The following is an 18,451-nucleotide window of genomic DNA, read 5'->3' as shown; positions in this document are numbered from 1 at the left end:
AGATATCACTTTTTAAGGCTAAATTAATGGATTATAGCTGTTCATCAATGACTCTGGTGTGTTTAAACAGTACCTTGTATCCAATTTTAGGTGCAGGAGACCAGCTGATGATGATGGCAGTGTCTGTGACATCAGTGTTGAAGTGAGGAACATTTCCCATCGGATGAACTAAAAGACAGAAAATACAAGGCTTTGATTTACTACTTTTTTTAACAGAAGATATGATCGGGACAAGGAAATAAGTTACAGAACTCAGGATAGGACTCAACTTAAATTTAAGCTTAATCTAAAACTTGAGATTTATTCTTCAATGATGATTTACTTACTTGTGGTGAAAGTGGCTGAGGAGCCCTCGCTGAGCACATTGTTTTTCTCTGCGTGTAGGGTGGCGGTGTATTCAGTATCTGGCACGAGGTTGAGGAGGGTGTACTGTGAGAGGCGGGCAGGAATGCGCAGCTGTTTTGGGTTCGAGCCCTCATAAGTGAGGAAGAGACGGTAACCTGTGATTTCAGCTCTAGGAGCAGACCAGAGGATCACAGCGCTGTCCTCAGTAACATCAGTAAACTGGACATTGGTGGGTGAATCAGGCTGTGTGAAGAAAAAAATTTAGAGAGTAAGGGTCAGATTTACAAACAGCTTGTGCCAGCACAAACCATCATGTTGCCGTGAAATAACGACTGCCGGGATGCGCACTGGTGCTGTAAAAGTGTGGTGTTTTATGACTTACGTGTGACCACATGTTGGGTGATTGGGTTGCCACGCTGATGACCGTTGATGACCGGCTGAACACTGTATGTGTACTCAACTCCAGGTTTCAGGCCTGAGATGTAGATAGTACCAGACTCTGAAGTCTCATCTCTTGGGGCTTCTCCACCTTGGCTGGGCCTTACGGTCAACTAGAGTGAAGAAAATAAAAGTCCCATATTAATAGAGGCATTGCACCACTCTACATGGCATCATAACAGTTAAAAGAGCAAAACAGGCAAGTGGATTAGCTGGACAAGCCTTAAAAGTTATTTTTATATGAGCTAAAGAATGTGCATTTACAGTATAAAATCATTCTATATTTTTATTCCTGATTTGAACATGTTATTTGTACATAATCTACTAACTGGACCCTCATTATATTTGGAACCAACCAAGGACCCCATAAAAAAATTGGCTCGTTGATGTTTTTGTGACAATCAAATGCAATCAAGTATAATGTTATATTGGCTTTATCTTTTATGGGAATGCATCATATATCAAAATATTTAAAAAAAATATACTACTCAGATATTTTTTAATGGACCTCTGGCATTACATCAAATATCACTTGGGAGTCTCCAGACCACCAATTAAGAAACACTGATCTAGACCATCAGTTCTGGCAATTTTGATCATTATCCAATCAAGAAATTATAAATGCAAGACTAGAAATACATGCCTGAGAGGCATCACCAATACAATATGGCTGCCACATAAAGTTGACTTCTCTTAATAACTCTGGTATGTTTAAACAGTACCTTGTATCCAATTTTAGGTACAGGAGACCAGCTGATGATGATGGCAGTGTCTGTGACCTCAGTGATGAAGTGAGGAACAATTTCCATTGGATGAACTAAAAGACAGAAAATACAAGGATTGATTTACTACTTTGTTTTAAACACAAGATATGATCACGAACAGGCAATGTGTTCTACAAAGAAATCTAATATACGTCTATCACAGGTTTGTATTATTTAGTCATGTTCACAAGAAAATCTCAATGGTCCAAATCCTGCTGTACAAAACTAGATACCATGCATCACATAACTTCTGATTGGCTGTGTAAGTGGCCCGTCACACAGCAGTTTTAGTTTCAATGTGGTGAGACAAATGATTTAAAGCTGGAATCCCCCCAATATGGTGCTATTTTATAGGAGGCAGAACTCAGCATAGGACTCAACTTAAATTTAATCTAAAACTTGAGATTTATTCTTCAATGATGATTTACTCACTTGTGGTGAAAGTGGCTGAGGAGCCCTTGCTGAGCACATTGTTTTTCTCTGCGTGTAGGGTGGCGGTGTATTCAGTATCTGGCAGGAGGTTGATGAGGTTGTACTGTGACAGGTGGGCAGGAATACGCAGTTGTCTGGGGGTCGAGCCCTCATAAGTGATGAAGAGCCGGTAACCTGTGATTTCAGCTCTAGGAGCAGACCAGAGGATCACAGCGCTGTCCCCAGTAACGTTAGTAAAGTGGACATTGGTGGGTGAATCAGGCTCTGTGAAGAAAAAATGTAGAGAGTTAGGGTCAGATTTATGAACAGCTTGCGCCAGCAGAAACCATTACTTTTGCATTAAATAACAACTGGCGGGATGCACAGTGGTGCTGTAAAGGTGTGGTCTAGTTATTTTTGACAACCCTAATTTCCAACATTGTGGCTTAATACCCAGGGGCTGTTCACAATGCATTTATTTTTCCGAATTGCTCACTTTTCCAGAGAATGAGAGATGGCCAGTACAGTGATGGCTATTAGGAATGTCCAACATCTTTTTCCTGTTCCTTTTCTTACAATACAGTATATTTGGCGTTAATGTTTTATTAAGAGCCTCACTCCATTTAACTTGCTAGAAAAAGAGCAGATGTTTTAACACTTACGGGTGACCACATGTTGGGTGATGGGGTTGCCATGCTGATGACCGTTGATGACCGGCTGAACACTGTATGTGTACTCAACTCCAGGTTTCAGGCCTGAGATGTAGATAGTACCAGACTCTGAAGTCTCATCTCTTGGGGCTTCACCACCTTGGCTGGGCCTTACGGTCAACTAGAGTGCAGAATAAAAGTCCCATATTAATAAAGGCATTACACCACTTTACATGGCATCATTACAGTTAAAAGAGCAAAACAGGCAAGTGGATTAGCTGGACAAGCCTTAAAAGTTTTTTATCTGAGCTAAAGAATGTGCATTTACAATATAGCACCAATCTATATTTTTATTCCTGATTTGAACATGTTATTAGTACATCATCTACAAAACTGTTTGATTACAAGACCCCCCATTATATTTGGAACCAACCAAGGACCCCATAACAAAATCGTCTCATTGATGTTTTTGTGACAATCAAATGCAATCAAGTATAATGTTATATTGGCTTTATCCTTTATGGGAACACTTCCCAAATATAAAAATATTTATGATATGCTACTCAGATATTTTTAATGGGCGTCTGGCATTACATCAAAGATCACTTGGAAGTCTCCAGACCCCTAATTAAGAAACACTGATCTAGACCATCAGTTCTGGCAATTTTGATTATTCACCATTCAACAAATATATATATATAAATGCAAGACTAGAAATACATGCCTGAGAGGCATCACCATTACAATATGGCTGCCACATAAAGCTGACTTCTCTTAATGACTCTAGTATGTTTGAACAGTACCTTGTATCCAATTTTAGGAACAGGAGACCAGGTGATGATGATGGCAGTGTCTGTGACATCAGTGTCGAAGTGAGGAGCATTTTCCATTGGATGAACTAAAAATACAGAAAATACAAGGTTTGATTTACTACTTTGTTTAAACACAAGTTATGATCATGACCAGGAAATGTGTTCAGAACTACAAAATAATCTTTTAAACTTCTATCACTGGTTTGTATTTTATTATTTAGTCCTGTTCACAGGGACATCTCATTGGTCCAAATCCTTCTTTACATAACCAGATACCAAGCATCATATAACATCTGATTGTCACACAGCACCATATTGCTTTTGGATAGGAGGAATAACTCAGGATAGGACTGAATTTAAATTTAATCTTAATTTGAATGACGATTAACTCACTTGTGGTGAAAGTGGCTGAGGAGCCCTCGCTGAGCACATTGTTTTTCTCTGCGTGTAGGGTGGCGGTGTATTCAGTATCTGGCAGGAGGTTGATAAGGTTGTACTGTGACAGGTGGGCAGGAATACGCAGTTGTCTGGGGCTTGAACCCTCATAAGTGATGAAGAGACGGTAACCTGTGATTTCAGCTCTAGGAGCAGACCAGAGGATCACAGCGCTGTCCCCAGTTACGTTACGGAAGTGGACATTGGTGGGTGAATCGGGCTCTGTAAAGATAAAAATGCACAACAGGCTTACTTTGGCCCGCGGGCCTTGTATTTGACACACATAGATGGTCATAAGACCCAACCTCTCTTTCTCATCCTCAAATATTATTTAACTCGCTAAAAAAGCGCAGATGTTTAACACTTACGAGTGACCACGTGTCGGGTGATGGGGTTGCCGTGCTCATGACCATTGATGACCGGCTGAACACTGTATGTGTACTCAACTCCAGGTGTCAGGCCTGAGATGAAGATAGTCCCAGACTCTGAGGTTTCATCTCTTGGGGCTTCACCACCTTGGCTGGGCCTTACGGTCAACTACAGTACATAATACATTAACTAGTTGTTAAGAGCACTTTCACATATCACTTTTGTCTGTTTATCAATGACTCTAGTATGTTTGAACAGTACCTTGTATCCAATTTTAGGTACAAGAGCCCAGCTGATGATGATGGCAGTGTCTGTGACATCAGTGTTGAACTGAGGAACATTTCCCATTGGATGAACTAAAAGACAGAAAATACAAGACTTTGATTTACTGCTTTGTTTAAACATAAGATATGATCATGACCAGGAAATGTGTTTCAGAACTAAAAAATAATCTAATATACTTCTATCACTGGTTTGTATTTCATTATTTAGTCCTGTTCACAGGGACATCTCATTGGTCCAAATCCTGCTTAACATAACCAGATACCAAGCATCATATTACATCTGATTGTCACACAGCAGTTTTAGCAAATTATTTTTGCAATTATTAAAGCTGCAAACACAATTGGATTGAAGGCAGAACTCGGGATAGGACTCAAATTTAACTTTAATCTGAATGCTGATTTACTTACTTGTGGTGAAAGTGGCTGAAGAGCCCTCGCTGAGCACATTGTTTTTCTCTGCGTGTAGGGTGGCGGTGTATTCAGTATCTGGTAGGAGGTTGATGAGCTTGTACTGTGAAAGGTGGCTAGGAATACGCAGTTGTCTGGGGCTCGAGCCCTCATAAGTGATGAAGAGTCGGTAACCTGTGATTTCAGCTCTAGGAGCAGACCAGAGGATCACAGCGCTGTCCCCAGTTATGTTACGGAAGTGGATATTGGTGGGTGAATCGGGCTCTGTGAAGAAAAAAAATGTAGAGAGTTAGTGTGTCCAACAATAAGAGGAATAAAGAGCGGAGATGTTTTATACATGAACTAACAATGATTGATACTTCTACAGAAACCAGTCTGCAAGATATAAGAAAAATTATTGTTTTTATTGTATGTTAAAGATGCAATGTGGGACTTAGAAGGATATCTTGAAAGAAATCCAATAAAATAAACATAACTGCTTTGATCTACAGTACATACACCTTAGATGGAAGTCGCCGCCATGTTCATACATTAGCCCTAAATGGACAAACTGTTGTAGAGAGCAAGATTCATCCATACATTGTCTCAGATGATGACATGTTTGTCCTGTGGCAGCTACCGTACTGTAGCTTCTCATTGCATTTCGAAATTGAGGTTTGTTGCAATTTGCAATCTCACTGCTACTGTAGATGCTGCTAAAAAACCCACATGACACCTTTAAATTTGTCATACCCATACCATAACGTTTACATATTTTACATGGTAAATAAAACAAAAATTAGTCACACTGTACAATAAGGTTGTATTTGTAACATTGGTAATTGGATCAGTGGGTGGAGAAAAGCTGCAGGTAGACCAAGGGTGTCAAAAAAAAAATGCTGCTAAAAAACTGACAGTGTGCTGGACCACAGCTGAGACAAGGAGGTCACTCATCCACAGTGCTTGCTGGGATATACAGTATAGTACAATGCTGCACACTCTGAATGGAAGTGGGCCAAGATCATTGCGCGGGTAAGATACAAACGCACAACAGGCTTACTTTGGCCCGCAGGCCTTGTATTTGACACATATAGATGGTCATAAGACCCAACTTCTTTCACATCCTCAAATATTATTTAACTCGCTAAAAAAGAGCAGATGTTTTAACACTTACGGGTGACCACATGTTGGGTGATGGGGTTGCCGTGCTGATGACCGTTGATGATTGGCTGAACACTGTATGTGTACTCAACTCCAGGTTTCAGGCCTGAGATGAAGATAGTACCAGACTCTGAGGTCTCGTCTCTTGGGGCTTCACCACCTTGGCTGGGCCTTACAGTCAACTACAGTACAGAATAGTTTTACTAGTTGTTAAGAGCACTTTCACATGTGTCAGATATCACTTTTAAAACCTAAAATTAATGGATTATAGCTGTTCATCAATGGTATGTTAGAACAGTACCTTGTATCCAATTTTAGGAACAGGAGACCAGCTGATGATGATGGCAGTGTCTGTGACATCAGTGTTGAAGTGAGGAACATTTCCCATTGGATGAACTAAAAGACAGAAAATACAAGACTTTGATTTACAACTTTGTTTTAAACACAAGATGTCTAAAATAATCTAATATACTTCTTTCACGGGTTTGTATTGTATTATTTAGTCCTGTTCACAGGGAAATCCCATTGGTGCAAATCCTGCTTTACATAACCAGATACGAAGCATCATATAACTTCTGATTACCCAGCAGTTTTGACAAATTATTTAAAGCTGAAATACACCATGTTGCTATTGGATAGGAGGAATAATTCAAGATAGGACTCAATTTAAATTTAATCTTAATCTAGAATTTGAGATTTATTCTTCAATGCCGATTTACTCACTTGTTGTGAAAGTGGCTGAGGAGCCCTCGCTGAGCACATTGTTTTTCTCTGCGTGTAGGGTGGCGGTGTATTCAGTATCTGGTAGGAGGTTGATGATGTTGTACTGTGACAGGTGGCCAGGAATACGCAGTTGTCTGGGGCTCGAGCCCTCATAAGTAAGGAAGAGACGGTAACCTGTGATTTCAGCTGTAGGAGCAGACCAGAGGATCACAGCGCTGTCCCCAGTAACGTTACGGAAGTGGATATTGGTGGGTGAATCGGGCTCTGTGAAGAAAAAATTTAGAGAGTTAGTGCGTCCAACAATAAGAGTATAAAGAGATGAGATGCTGTGTACATGAACTAACAGCCTGCGGCTATTTGACACATATGAGATAGACGGTCATAAGACCCAACCTCTCTTTCACATCCTCAAAAATTATTTAACATTTAACTCTAAAAAAGAGCAGATGTTTTAACACTTACGGGTGACCACATGTCGGGTGATGGGGTTGCCGTGCTGATGACCGTTGATGACCGGCTGAACACTGTATGTGTACTCAACTCCAGGTGTCAGGCCTGAGATGAAGATAGTACCAGACTCTGAGGTCTCGTCTCTTGGGGCTTCACCACCTTGGCTGGGCCTTACGGTCAACTAAAGTACAGAATAAAAGTCCAATCTTACTGTTAATAGAGGCAATTGCCTTTTATAATAAAGGCACTGCAGCAGTGTGAATTATGTTGTAAGGTGAAAGTTTTACTAGTTGTTAAGAGCACTTTCACATGTGTCAGATATCACTTTTAAAGCTAAAATTTATGAATTATAGGTGTTCATCAATGACTCTAGTATGTTTGAACAGTACCTTGTATCCAATTTTAGGTACAGGAGACCAGCTGATGATGATGGCAGTGTCTGTGACATCAGTGTTGAAGTGAGGAACATTTCCCATTGGATGAACTAAACACCACAAGATATGATCAGGACAAAGATATGTGTTTCAGAACTACAAAATAATCTTATGTACTTCTATCACTGGTTTGTATTTTATTATTTAGTCCCATTCACAGGGTAATCTCATTGGTTTAAATCCTGCTTTACATAACCAAAAGCCAAGCTCATATAACCTCTTACTGGCTGTAAAAGTGCCACGTGACATAGTAGTTTTGACAAATGATTTAAAGCTGAAAACCGCCATGTTGCTATTGGATTGGAGGCAGAACTTGGGATAGGACTCAAATTTAAGTTTAATCTGAATGCTGATTTACTCACTTGTGGTGAAAGTGGCTGAAGAGCCCTCGCTGAGAACATTGTTTTTCTCTGCATGTAGGGTGGCGGTGTATTCAGTATCTGGCAGGAGGTTGATGAGGTTGTACTGTGACAGGCGGGCAGGAATACGCAGTTGTCTGGGGCTCGAGCCCTCATAAGTGATGAAGAGACGGTAACCTGTGATTTCAGCTGTAGGAGCAGACCAGAGGATCACAGCGCTGTCCCCAGTAACGTTGCGGAAGTGGATATTGGTGGGTGAGTCGGGCTCTGTGAAGAAAAAAAATGTACAGAGTTAGTGTGCCCAACAATAAGAGTATAAAGAGATGAGATGCTGTATACATTAATAACAGTGAACAATACTTAATTATTTTTCTTATATCTTGCATATCTTTGTTTTTAATTGTACGTTAAAGGTGCAATGTGGGACTTTTAGAAGGATCTCTTGACAGAAAAGCAATATAATTAACATAACTATATTATCAGTGGTGTATAAAGACCTTACGTAATAAACTGTATTGTTTTTATTACCCAAGAATGAGACGTTTTTATCTACATTCAGCTTACATGGAAGTCGCCGCCATGTTTATTCATTAGCCCTAAATGGACAAACTGTTGTACAGAGCAAGTTTCATCCATACAGTGTCTCAGATAACGACATGTTTGTCCTGTGGCAGCTACCGTACTGTAGCTTCTTATTGTATTTCAAAAAAGAGGTTTGTTGCAATTTGCAATCTCACTGCTAGATGCTGCTAAAAAACCCACATGATACCTTTTAAAGGTGCAGTGTGTAAATTTTAGCGGCATCTAGTGTTGAGGTTGCGAATTGCAACCAACACTCAGTCCACCGTTCACCGAAACGCATAGAGAAGCTACGGTAGCCCCCACAGTAAAAACATGTCATCGTTGGAGACAAATTACTAAAAAAAAAGTGTGTCCATTAAGGGTTGTTGTAGAAACATGGCGGCACAAAATGGCGACTTCCATGTAAGGGGACCCTCTGTGTATGTAGATAAAAAGGTCTCGTTCCAAGTTAAGAAACACATAACGGTTCATTATAAAAGGTCTTTATACACCCCTGATAATATAGTTTTGTATATTATATTGCATTTCTGTCAAGAGATTCTTCTAAAAGTTACACACTGCACCTTTAAATTGTCATAGGCTACCCATACCATAACGTTTACATATTTTACATGTAAAATAAAATAAAAATAAGTCACACTGTACAATAAGGTTGTATTTGTAACATTGGTAAGTGGATCAGTGGGTGAAGAAAGAGCTGCAGGTAGACCAGGGGTGTCAAAACCATTTAGGCCGAGGGACGGATCTGAAAAAAATTCCCTTATGGAAGCCAAATTTTATCATGCTTACATTAACAATACAAACTAAAAGACAACTAGGTCAAAAGTGCTCATGAGGAAAGAATTGCATTTAACTAGTTTAATAAGTCATCTTGAAATAAACATAAACCCAATTATGCCTTTTTAAATTTTATTGTCATTGGCAAACAAACATTTTGAACACTATTGAGTACAAATTAGCTAAGGAAAGAAAATGTTACAGACTGGGTTTATACTGCATTGCCAAATATTTATAATTCTCTCTCTAAAATGGCTTTATGCTGCAATAATTTTATTGATATTAATACAGTATATTTTGAGTTTTCTCTATCTCCTGAAATATCTGCCTGTGAAGTGTAATTTATTATTATTATTTAATTTTTTTAACACATTCAAGACTGATTAAGCTGTAATGAAAGAATATAACATTAAATCCTCTGTTTTTTCTTTAAGGAAAAAAATAAATACAAGTAAGTAAATAAGTACAAATTCGCACCTGACATGAACGCCCTGCTTTCATGGACAATTTCCTTCTTTTTGCCATTTTTTGACTGACTGACCTCTAGCTAGCTTACACATCTTTAATATTTAATATGCTGAAACACTGAAAGTGCGCTGGACCACAGCTGTCTCGTGCAGTGCTTGCTGGGATTTGTAGTGCAATGCTGTGCGTTCTGAATGAAAGTGGGCCAAGATCATTGTGCGGGTAAGATACAAATACGAAACAGGCTTACTTTGGCCTGTGGCCTTGTATTTGACACATATGAGATAGACGGTCATAAGACCCAACCTTTCTTTCACATCCTCAAATATTATTTAACATTTAACTTGCTAAAAAAAGAGCAGAGGCTTTATGACTTACGGGTGACCACATGTTGGGTGATGGGTTTGCCGTGCTGATGACCGTTGATGATCGGCTGAACACTGTATGTGTACTCAACTCCAGGTGTCAGGCCTGAGATGAAGATAGTACCAGACTCTGAAGTCTCGTCTCTTGGGGCTTCACCACCTTGGCTGGGCCTTACAGTCAACTAAAGAGCAGAATAATGACTTTGATTAAGTAATCATGTGTAAAAATGTGTTTCAGTATGAATCCTGTTGTAAATGTTGTTTAACTAGTTGTTAAGAGCACTTTGACATGTGTCAGATATCACTTTTTAAACCTAAAATTAATGGATTATGGCTGTTCATCAATGACTCTGGTATGTTTGAACAGTACTTTGTATCCAATTTTAGGAACAGGAGACCAGGTGATGATGATGGCAGTGTCTGTGACATCAGTGTTGAAGTGAGGAACATTTCCCATTGGATGAACTAAAAAGACGGAAACACAAGATATGATCAGGACAAGGAAATATGTTTCAGAACTAAAAAATAATCTAATATACTTCTATCACGGGTTTGTATTGTATTATTTAGTCCTGTTCACAGGGAAATATCATTGGTCCAAATCCTGTTTACATAACTAGATATCAAGCATTATATAACTTCTGATTGGTTGTGAAGGTGCCACGTCACAAAGGGAGGCAGAACTCAGGATAGGACTAAACTTAAATTTAATCTTAATATGAATGCTGATTTACTCACTTGTGGTGAAAGTGGCTGAGGAGCCCTCGCTGAGCACATTGTTTTTCTCTGCGTGTAGGGTGGCGGTGTATTCAGTATCTGGCAGGAGGTTGATGAGGTTGTACTGTGACAGGTGGCCAGGAATACGCAGTTGTCTGGGGCTTGAACCCTCATAAGTGATGAAGAGACGGTAACCTGTGATTTCAGCTGTAGGAGCAGACCAGAGGATCACAGCGCTGTCCCCAGTAACGTTACGGAAGTGGATATTGGTGGGTGAATCGGGCTCTGTGAAGAAAAAATGTAGAGAGTTAGTGTGTCCAACAATAAGAGAATAAAGAGATGAGATATTTTATATTGCTAATTATTAGACTCCATAGGGCTTTTCACACTGCGCTAGTGCGCTTAACCTTGAGTTATCTTCATTCTGAACTCCGCTTTTATCATAAGGATAAGGTTTGTGTACACATGCAATTTAGAAGCAGGGTTTTCCCTGAAATTAACACAGGGCTGTCAAACCCTGCTCTAAAGCAGGGTTAGCACCGCTTTTTTCAAGTTAACCCTGCCAAATGCATGCAGTGTAAAACAAAGCAGGGTTAGAATGTAATGATGTAATGCTTAGCAACAGACAGCCAATCAGAAACACGTACCTCATATCATGATCTGTGTACTGAAAACACCAGAATTGGAGTAAAAATTTATTCACAGGAAGCTTAAAGCCCCTCTAACTAAAAAAAATGCACTTTTAAATGTGTTTCTAGCAGAAAATGAGTCGCCAGTGTGTGTGCAGAAACGTCCTGTTATTATACAAATCCATCTATTCTTCTTTCTGTAATCCACTTTAAACCGCAACAGTCACACAAAACAGGCTGTTGGGGATCCCCTATCAATGTGAGGTCACATTGATTATGCCCCATCCATAACTATGCCCCATCCATAACCTCTCACAGACTCTGGCAGAAGGTTGAACTTGCGCGCTCATAAGGCAGAGACACATGTTTTGATGTAGTCCAGAGCACATGTGTAAGCGCTCTACCCCCTACTTTGCATACGGGGAGGGGAACAGAAGCTTTCTTTGCGTTTTTTATTGCAGCCACAAATGGCCATGTTCAACATCATATAATGAAAGATCGGTGGTGAAACTTTACAGACAAATTCTGGGGATACCATATATTTTTATATTGCTGAAAACACCTGGGTTGGCGGCCCTTTAAAACAGCCAAGAGAGCTTTACATTGCGACTTGTTTTGTCACTGACATGGAAGCGCGAGACAAGCGGTTATTTAAAGCAACAGTTTTATTTAAATCGCTTTTTATCCAATCATGACACCACAAATATGCAAATAAAAATGTTAACCCATGGTTTAGGAATGCACACACAGTGTGAAACGTCAGAATACACAGGTTTATATATTAACCCCTGGTTAAGTATGAACAGTGTGAAACGTGAAATAGATAACCCAGGATTCTGTTAAAGGCGGAGTGCACAATGTTTGAAAGCCAATGTTGATATTTGAAATCACCTAAACAAACACGCCCCTACCCCAATAGAATCTGGACCTTCTTTTAAAAGACCCGCCCCACACATATGCAACCCGGCAAGGATGACGTTTAGTAGACATCGCTCCTTACTGCTGATTGGCTATAAGTGTGTTTTGGTAGTCGGCCCGTCTCCTTTTCCAAAGCGTTTTTCAAACATTGTGCACTTCGCCTTTAACCTGGTGTTTAGAATAACCCAGTGTTAACTATTTCAAGTGTGAAAAGCTCTCATGATTAAGCAACTACAATGCAAAACTTCACCTTTACCCATAGCAAATATATCTAAACATCCTTAAAACAAGATTTACCTGAGAAACAAAATAATATAGGATAATTACATATAATTTGAAGAAAATGTACACATGGGTATCACTGTAAACGCTATACAATAGACGGTCATAAGACAACTGCCCAACCTCTCTTTCTCATCTTCAAATATTATTTAACTCGCTAAAAAAGAGCAGATATTTAACACTTACGGGTGACCACTCGGTGGGTGATAGGGTTGCCATGCTCATGACCATTGATGACCGGCTGAACACTGTATGTGTACTCAACTCCAGGTGTCAGGCCTGAGATGAAGATAGTACCAGACTCTGAAGTCTCGTCTCTTGGGGCTTCTCCACCTTGGCTGGGCCTTACGGTCAACTACAAGACAGAATAAAAGTATTTGACTTGATTAAGTAATCATGTGTAAAAATGTGTTTCAGTATGAATCCTGTTGTAAGGTACTAGTTTAAAGAATGATATGTAGGATTGTGGCCAAAACTGGTATTGCAATCACAAAACTTGTGGCCAATACACAACATGACAACATAAACATCAGTTAAGGGCTGCAACTCCACTTTTTAAATGACAATATCCTGGCCGGACCACTGTTGTCAGTGATATAAGTATTTGAAATGAAAATGATTTCTTAATGTCTAGTGACATATCAGGGCCATTTTATGATTAATAGATGTACATTTCTTACATACCGTTCCTTTAACTAGTTGTTAAGGGAACTTTCACATGTGTCAGATATCACTTTTCAATGGATTATAGCTGTTCATCAATGACTCTGGTGTGTTTAAACAGTACCTTGTATCCAATTTTAGGAACAGGCAACCAGGTGATGATGATGGCAGTGTCTGTGACATCAGTGTTGAAGTGAGGAGCATTTCCTATTGGGGGAACTGAAAGAACGAAAATATGTTCTTAATCCTGCTTTACATAACCAGAAACCAAGCAGCATATAACTTCTGATTGGCTGTGAAAGTGCCACATCACACAGCAGTTTTGACAAATGATTTAAAGCTGGAAATCTGCTATTGGACAGGAGTAAGAACTTAGGATAGGATGCAACTTAAATTTAAGCTTAATCTAGAACTTGAGATTTATTCTTCAATGCTGATTTACTTACTTGTGGTGAAAGTGGCTGAGGAGCCCTTGCTGAGCACATTGTTTTTCTCTGCGTGTAGGGTGGCGGTGTATTCAGTATCTGGCAGGAGGTTGATGAGGTTGTACTGTGACAGGTGGGCAGGAATACGCAGTTGTCTGGGGCTCGAGCCCTCATAAGTAAGGAAGAGACGGTAACCTGTGATTTCAGCTCTAGGAGCAGACCAGAGGATCACAGCGCTGTCCCCAGTAACGTTAGTAAAGTGGATATTGGTGGGTGAATCGGGCTCTGTGAAAAAAAAAATAGAGAGTTAGTGTGCCCAACAATAAGAGGGAATAAAGAGATGAGATGTTTTGTATTGCAGAATTATTAGACTCCATGATTAAGCAACTACAATGCAAAACTTCACTTTTAGCCAAAGCAAATACATCTAAACATCCTTAAACAAGACCTATAGACCAGCAGTAACAACATAAAAAAGCGGCTTTCGTGGTCTGCACGTAACTTCCGGTAAACTCTGCTAAGAATAAATAACAACAAAGTTCTTTAAACGTAGTTTATTTATATAACAAGCAAAAAAACAACACATAGATTACGTAGGAAACCAAAACATTTGTTATTTTCGACGAGGCATTTGTTCAAGAGATGAGTTTAGCAACTAGTCAGACCATTAAAAAAACGAAACCGGAAGTAAAGTTCGGATCCAATTTTTTTATATATATTTACAAGGAAATTTAAACAAAAATGGGTCACACTGTAAACAACAAGGTTGTATTTGTTAACACTGGTTAATGGATCAATAGGTGGAGAAAGAGCTGCAGATAGACCAGGGGTGTCAAAACCATTTAAAGGCTGAGGGTCAGATCGGAAAAAAATCCCCTTATGAGAGCAAAATAGGCCATAAACTGCTCATAAGTAAAAAACTGCATTGCACTACTTTAAATGGTCATCTTGAAATGAACATAAAACTAGGTATGCCTCATAAAAGATATAAGGCAATGTGTATTTATGTCCGCGTGCATCTCATACGGCCAAACATATCGGTCATCCACTGACACAGAAAAAAAATCCTTTCTATATCTCCTGAAATATCCGCCTGTGAAGTTTAATTTTTAGTTTGTTTGTTTTTTGGACACGATGAAGACTGAATAAGCCGTCTTTAATAATTAAGGGCCACTGGTGCTCCTGAAACACTGTCTACATCCAAAACCTTAGCCAGTTGACTTGATGCCTCGCTGACACATGAGGCAATAACTTCAGAGGCATGAAGGCAGCTCCGGGAAACGCAATCTGACAGCCTTCACAGGCAGCGTAATCGAATTCTGTTTGAAATATACACAGAGACGGCCTTTGTGATAACTAATCCAATATTTAAAAAATGTAATACTAATTTCTCACTAGAAATGCAATCAAAACGTGTAAAAAGTGAAAATATAACCTTATTTACACTAAATTTGTAATGCAGCCGCTTTCTTTTTTATTCGAACTTGACCAGGCTTGACTAATCACAATTCCTGCACACATCCACGAATAGAGTCCAAACAATGGATTCAGACATGCCTTGATGCCTTTTAGAGATTTCAAACGCAGCCACTGACAGTGTGCTGGACCACAGCTGTCCCATGAAAGACAAGGAGGTCATCAATCCACAGTGCATGCTGGGATTCGTAGTGCAATGCTGCATGTTCCGAATGGAAGTGGGCCAAGATCAACTTAAAATCTTATATCATTGAGCGGGACAGATAGAAATGCGCAGCTGGCCTACTTTGGGCCGTGGGCCTTGTATTTGACACATGTGAGAAAGACAGGATAGGTAGGATAGATAGGATTTGACAACTGCCCAACCTCTCTTTCACATCCTCAAAAATTATTTAACTTGCTAAAAAAGAGCAGATGTTTTATGACTTACGGGTGACCACTTGTTGGGTGATGGGGTTGCCGTGCTGATGACCGTTGATGATTGGCTGAACACTGTATGTGTACTCAACTCCAGGTTTCAGGCCTGAGATGAAGATAGTACCAGACTCTGAAGTCTCGTCTCTTGGGGCTTCACCACCTTGGCTGGGCCTTACAGTCAACTAAAGTGCAGAATAAAAAAGTGTCTTTGATAGAGCAATTATGTGTAAAAATGTGTTTCAGTGTGAATCGTGTTGTAAGGTGCTTAAGTTGTTAAAAGCACTTTCACATGTGTCAGATATCACTTTTGACAGCTAAAATTTATGAATTATAGCTGTTCATCAATGGTATGTTTGAACAGTACCTTGTATCCAGTTTTAGGAACAGGAGACCAGGTGATGATGATGGCAGTGTCTGTGACATCAGTGTTGAAGTGAGGAGCATTTCCCATTGGATGAACTAAAAGACAGAAAATACAAGGCTTTGATTTACTACTTTGTTGTCAACACAAGATATGATCATAACAAGGAAATATGTTTCAGAACTACAAAATAATCTAATATACTTCTATCGCTGGTTTGTATTGTATTATTTAGTCTCATTGGTCCAAATCCTGCTTACATATCCAGAAACTAAGCATCATATAACTTCTTATCAGCAGTTTTGACAAATGATTTAAAGCTGGAATCCCACCATGTTGCTTTTGGATAGAAGGCAGAACTCAGGATAGGACTGAACTTAAATTTAATCTTGATCTTAATGATGATTTACTCACTTGTGGTGAAAGTGGCTAAGGAGCCCTCGCTGAGCACATTGTTTTTCTCTGCGTGTAGGGTGGCGGTGTATTCAGTATCTGGCACGAGGTTGAGGAGGGTGTACTGTGACAGGTGGGCAGGAATACGCAGCTGTTTGGGGTTCGAGCCCCCAAAAGTGAGGAAGAGTCGGTAACCTGTGATTTCAGCTCTAGGAGCAGACCAGAGGATCACAGCGCTGTCCTCAGTAACATCAGTAAACTGGACATTGGTGGGTGAATCGGGCTTTGTAAAGAAAAATGTAGTGTAGAGAGTTAGTGTGCCCAACAATAAGAGAATAAAGAGATGAAATGCAAAACTTCACCTTTAGCCAAAGCAAATCTAAACATCCTTAAAACAAGACATATTTACTATAGTATAGGAATATCATTTGAAAAATGTACAATCGGTTTTTCTACTCACTTGTAGCTTGCTCCCCAACCAGTGGTTCACTTTCTCCCCCTGATACGAGAGCAAAGATGAAGAAACGGTACAGGGTTCCAGGCCGGAGGTTCATGACCTCAGCGTAAGCATTGCGTGTTACTGGCAGCGGCGTCTCTTTCTCTGTCAGTCCGTCTGGACCTACTTCAGCTACAGATACACGATAGCCGGAGACAGCTGTGGATGGACTGGTCCAAGTGATTGTGATTTTGGAGTCAGACACTTCAAAGAACTGCAGATCAGTTGGAGAAGGGACTTCCTCTGTGGATAGATAAAACTAAAATTGTATATATGCATAACCATATCATTTATCTTCTGAGTCACACTCTTTGAAGGCCTTATCATAGCAATCTATGTTTTATCGTTGTGTTAAACTTGCTAATCTGAGCAAAGGCATTCAGACACCACCAGCTGACCTGCCAGACAGAAAAACATGCTTTCAGACAGACCGGCTATAATGTTTCAACAGACATCAAAAACTTTATAACTTCAAGTGAACGGTTGTTGATTTTTTTATGCACTTTCCATATGACGCAACGCATGAATCAGTACAGAATAATTTTAAATAGTGAATACCAGATAGACATCATCACATTGAGGTCCAGACTGAGTTGCAATGTTTGCTGATTTGATAGATTTAGTATGAAACAGTCAGACGTCTAAGGGTTTCTCACAGCCAGTCCTCATAAAACCAAAATCTCAACACGTTACCCTATAAGGATAAACAGCCATTTGGTCTCGTGCTATCTGAGTGAACTACAATGTGATCTTGTCTTTGGGCTGCCAGACAAAACACCTACTCCAAATAAAACAGACATTTATGGTTTGCTTACATCATACAATGTTTTATCCGAATTCAGACTCTTTGTTATATAGAGACTATAATTTTCAGATGTGTCTTGAAACTTTGGTAGAGCAAAAATAAAAAAAACAGAAAATATGTTACATAATTTATAGTAACATTATTATATAATACGTTACATTATTTTAAATATTTTATAATTGCTTTTTATGTAAATAGTTTGCATGTTGATGACATTTGGGTTATTTTGCACCCCTAAAAAATAATAATAATTTTAATTATGCCCATATAATTTTTTTTTTCATTATGATACAATGATATTACAATAATGAGAATTTAGAAACTATAAATTAGAAAGACAACAAGAAAGTTAAATGTCTGGATACACTTCTATCAATATATAAAATAATTTTTTATCCTCCAAAAACAAAATACAATCCTACTTTCACAGGTAAAAGAGTACATGAAGTATTAAACAAGTATGCTTCTACTTGTTGTGCTTTATTTAAAGAGTATTTAATATGTCTTTTTTAAAAGTATACTTTTAATGTACGCACAAAATGTACTACAGTAACTATAATTTGCGCTGCAATGCCTTTTTAAGTGTATTTCCATTAAAAATAGCAATACAATGCAATTGTACAGTTCTGTAAGGGTCTTAATTGCTCATGAATCTTAA

General features: G+C 39.2%; 1 protein-coding gene across 12 annotated transcripts in view; it reads right to left on the bottom strand.

Moving 5' to 3' along the window:
- The window catches only part of fn1a (fibronectin 1a), a 50,022-nt gene that overhangs the window by 19,302 nt on the left and 12,269 nt on the right, over positions 1-18,451 (bottom strand). Inside the window, exons 19-42 of one of the 12 annotated variants that reach the window (XM_073855003.1) lie at positions 16,958-17,231; positions 16,514-16,782; positions 16,103-16,197; positions 15,752-15,920; positions 13,867-14,130; positions 13,545-13,639; positions 12,944-13,112; positions 10,950-11,213; positions 10,582-10,676; positions 10,225-10,393; positions 8,026-8,289; positions 7,619-7,713; positions 7,242-7,410; positions 6,780-7,043; positions 6,358-6,452; positions 6,070-6,238; positions 4,917-5,180; positions 4,486-4,580; positions 4,224-4,392; positions 3,814-4,077; positions 3,412-3,506; positions 2,621-2,789; positions 1,980-2,243; positions 74-168 (exon numbers count right to left, since the gene is read on the bottom strand). In XM_073855003.1, coding sequence (XP_073711104.1) covers positions 74-168; positions 1,980-2,243; positions 2,621-2,789; positions 3,412-3,506; positions 3,814-4,077; positions 4,224-4,392; positions 4,486-4,580; positions 4,917-5,180; positions 6,070-6,238; positions 6,358-6,452; positions 6,780-7,043; positions 7,242-7,410; positions 7,619-7,713; positions 8,026-8,289; positions 10,225-10,393; positions 10,582-10,676; positions 10,950-11,213; positions 12,944-13,112; positions 13,545-13,639; positions 13,867-14,130; positions 15,752-15,920; positions 16,103-16,197; positions 16,514-16,782; positions 16,958-17,231 — 4,334 coding nt within the window. Of the gene's footprint in view, positions 1-73; positions 169-326; positions 592-1,979; positions 2,244-2,620; positions 2,790-3,411; positions 3,507-3,813; positions 4,078-4,223; positions 4,393-4,485; positions 4,581-4,916; positions 5,181-6,069; positions 6,239-6,357; positions 6,453-6,779; positions 7,044-7,241; positions 7,411-7,618; positions 7,714-8,025; positions 8,290-10,224; positions 10,394-10,581; positions 10,677-10,949; positions 11,214-12,943; positions 13,113-13,544; positions 13,640-13,866; positions 14,131-15,751; positions 15,921-16,102; positions 16,198-16,513; positions 16,783-16,952; positions 17,232-18,451 lie in introns of all 12 variants that reach the window. The other 11 variants (XM_073855002.1, XM_073855005.1, XM_073855004.1 and 8 more) reach the window with 11 other exon arrangements.

This window comes from Misgurnus anguillicaudatus, chromosome 17 (genome assembly GCF_027580225.2).
Source record: "Misgurnus anguillicaudatus chromosome 17, ASM2758022v2, whole genome shotgun sequence".
In the NCBI taxonomy this organism is placed as follows: domain Eukaryota; kingdom Metazoa; phylum Chordata; class Actinopteri; order Cypriniformes; family Cobitidae; genus Misgurnus; species Misgurnus anguillicaudatus.
The sequence above is the reverse complement of the archived record's forward strand: the minus strand, read 5'-3'. Positions and strand labels throughout refer to the sequence as shown.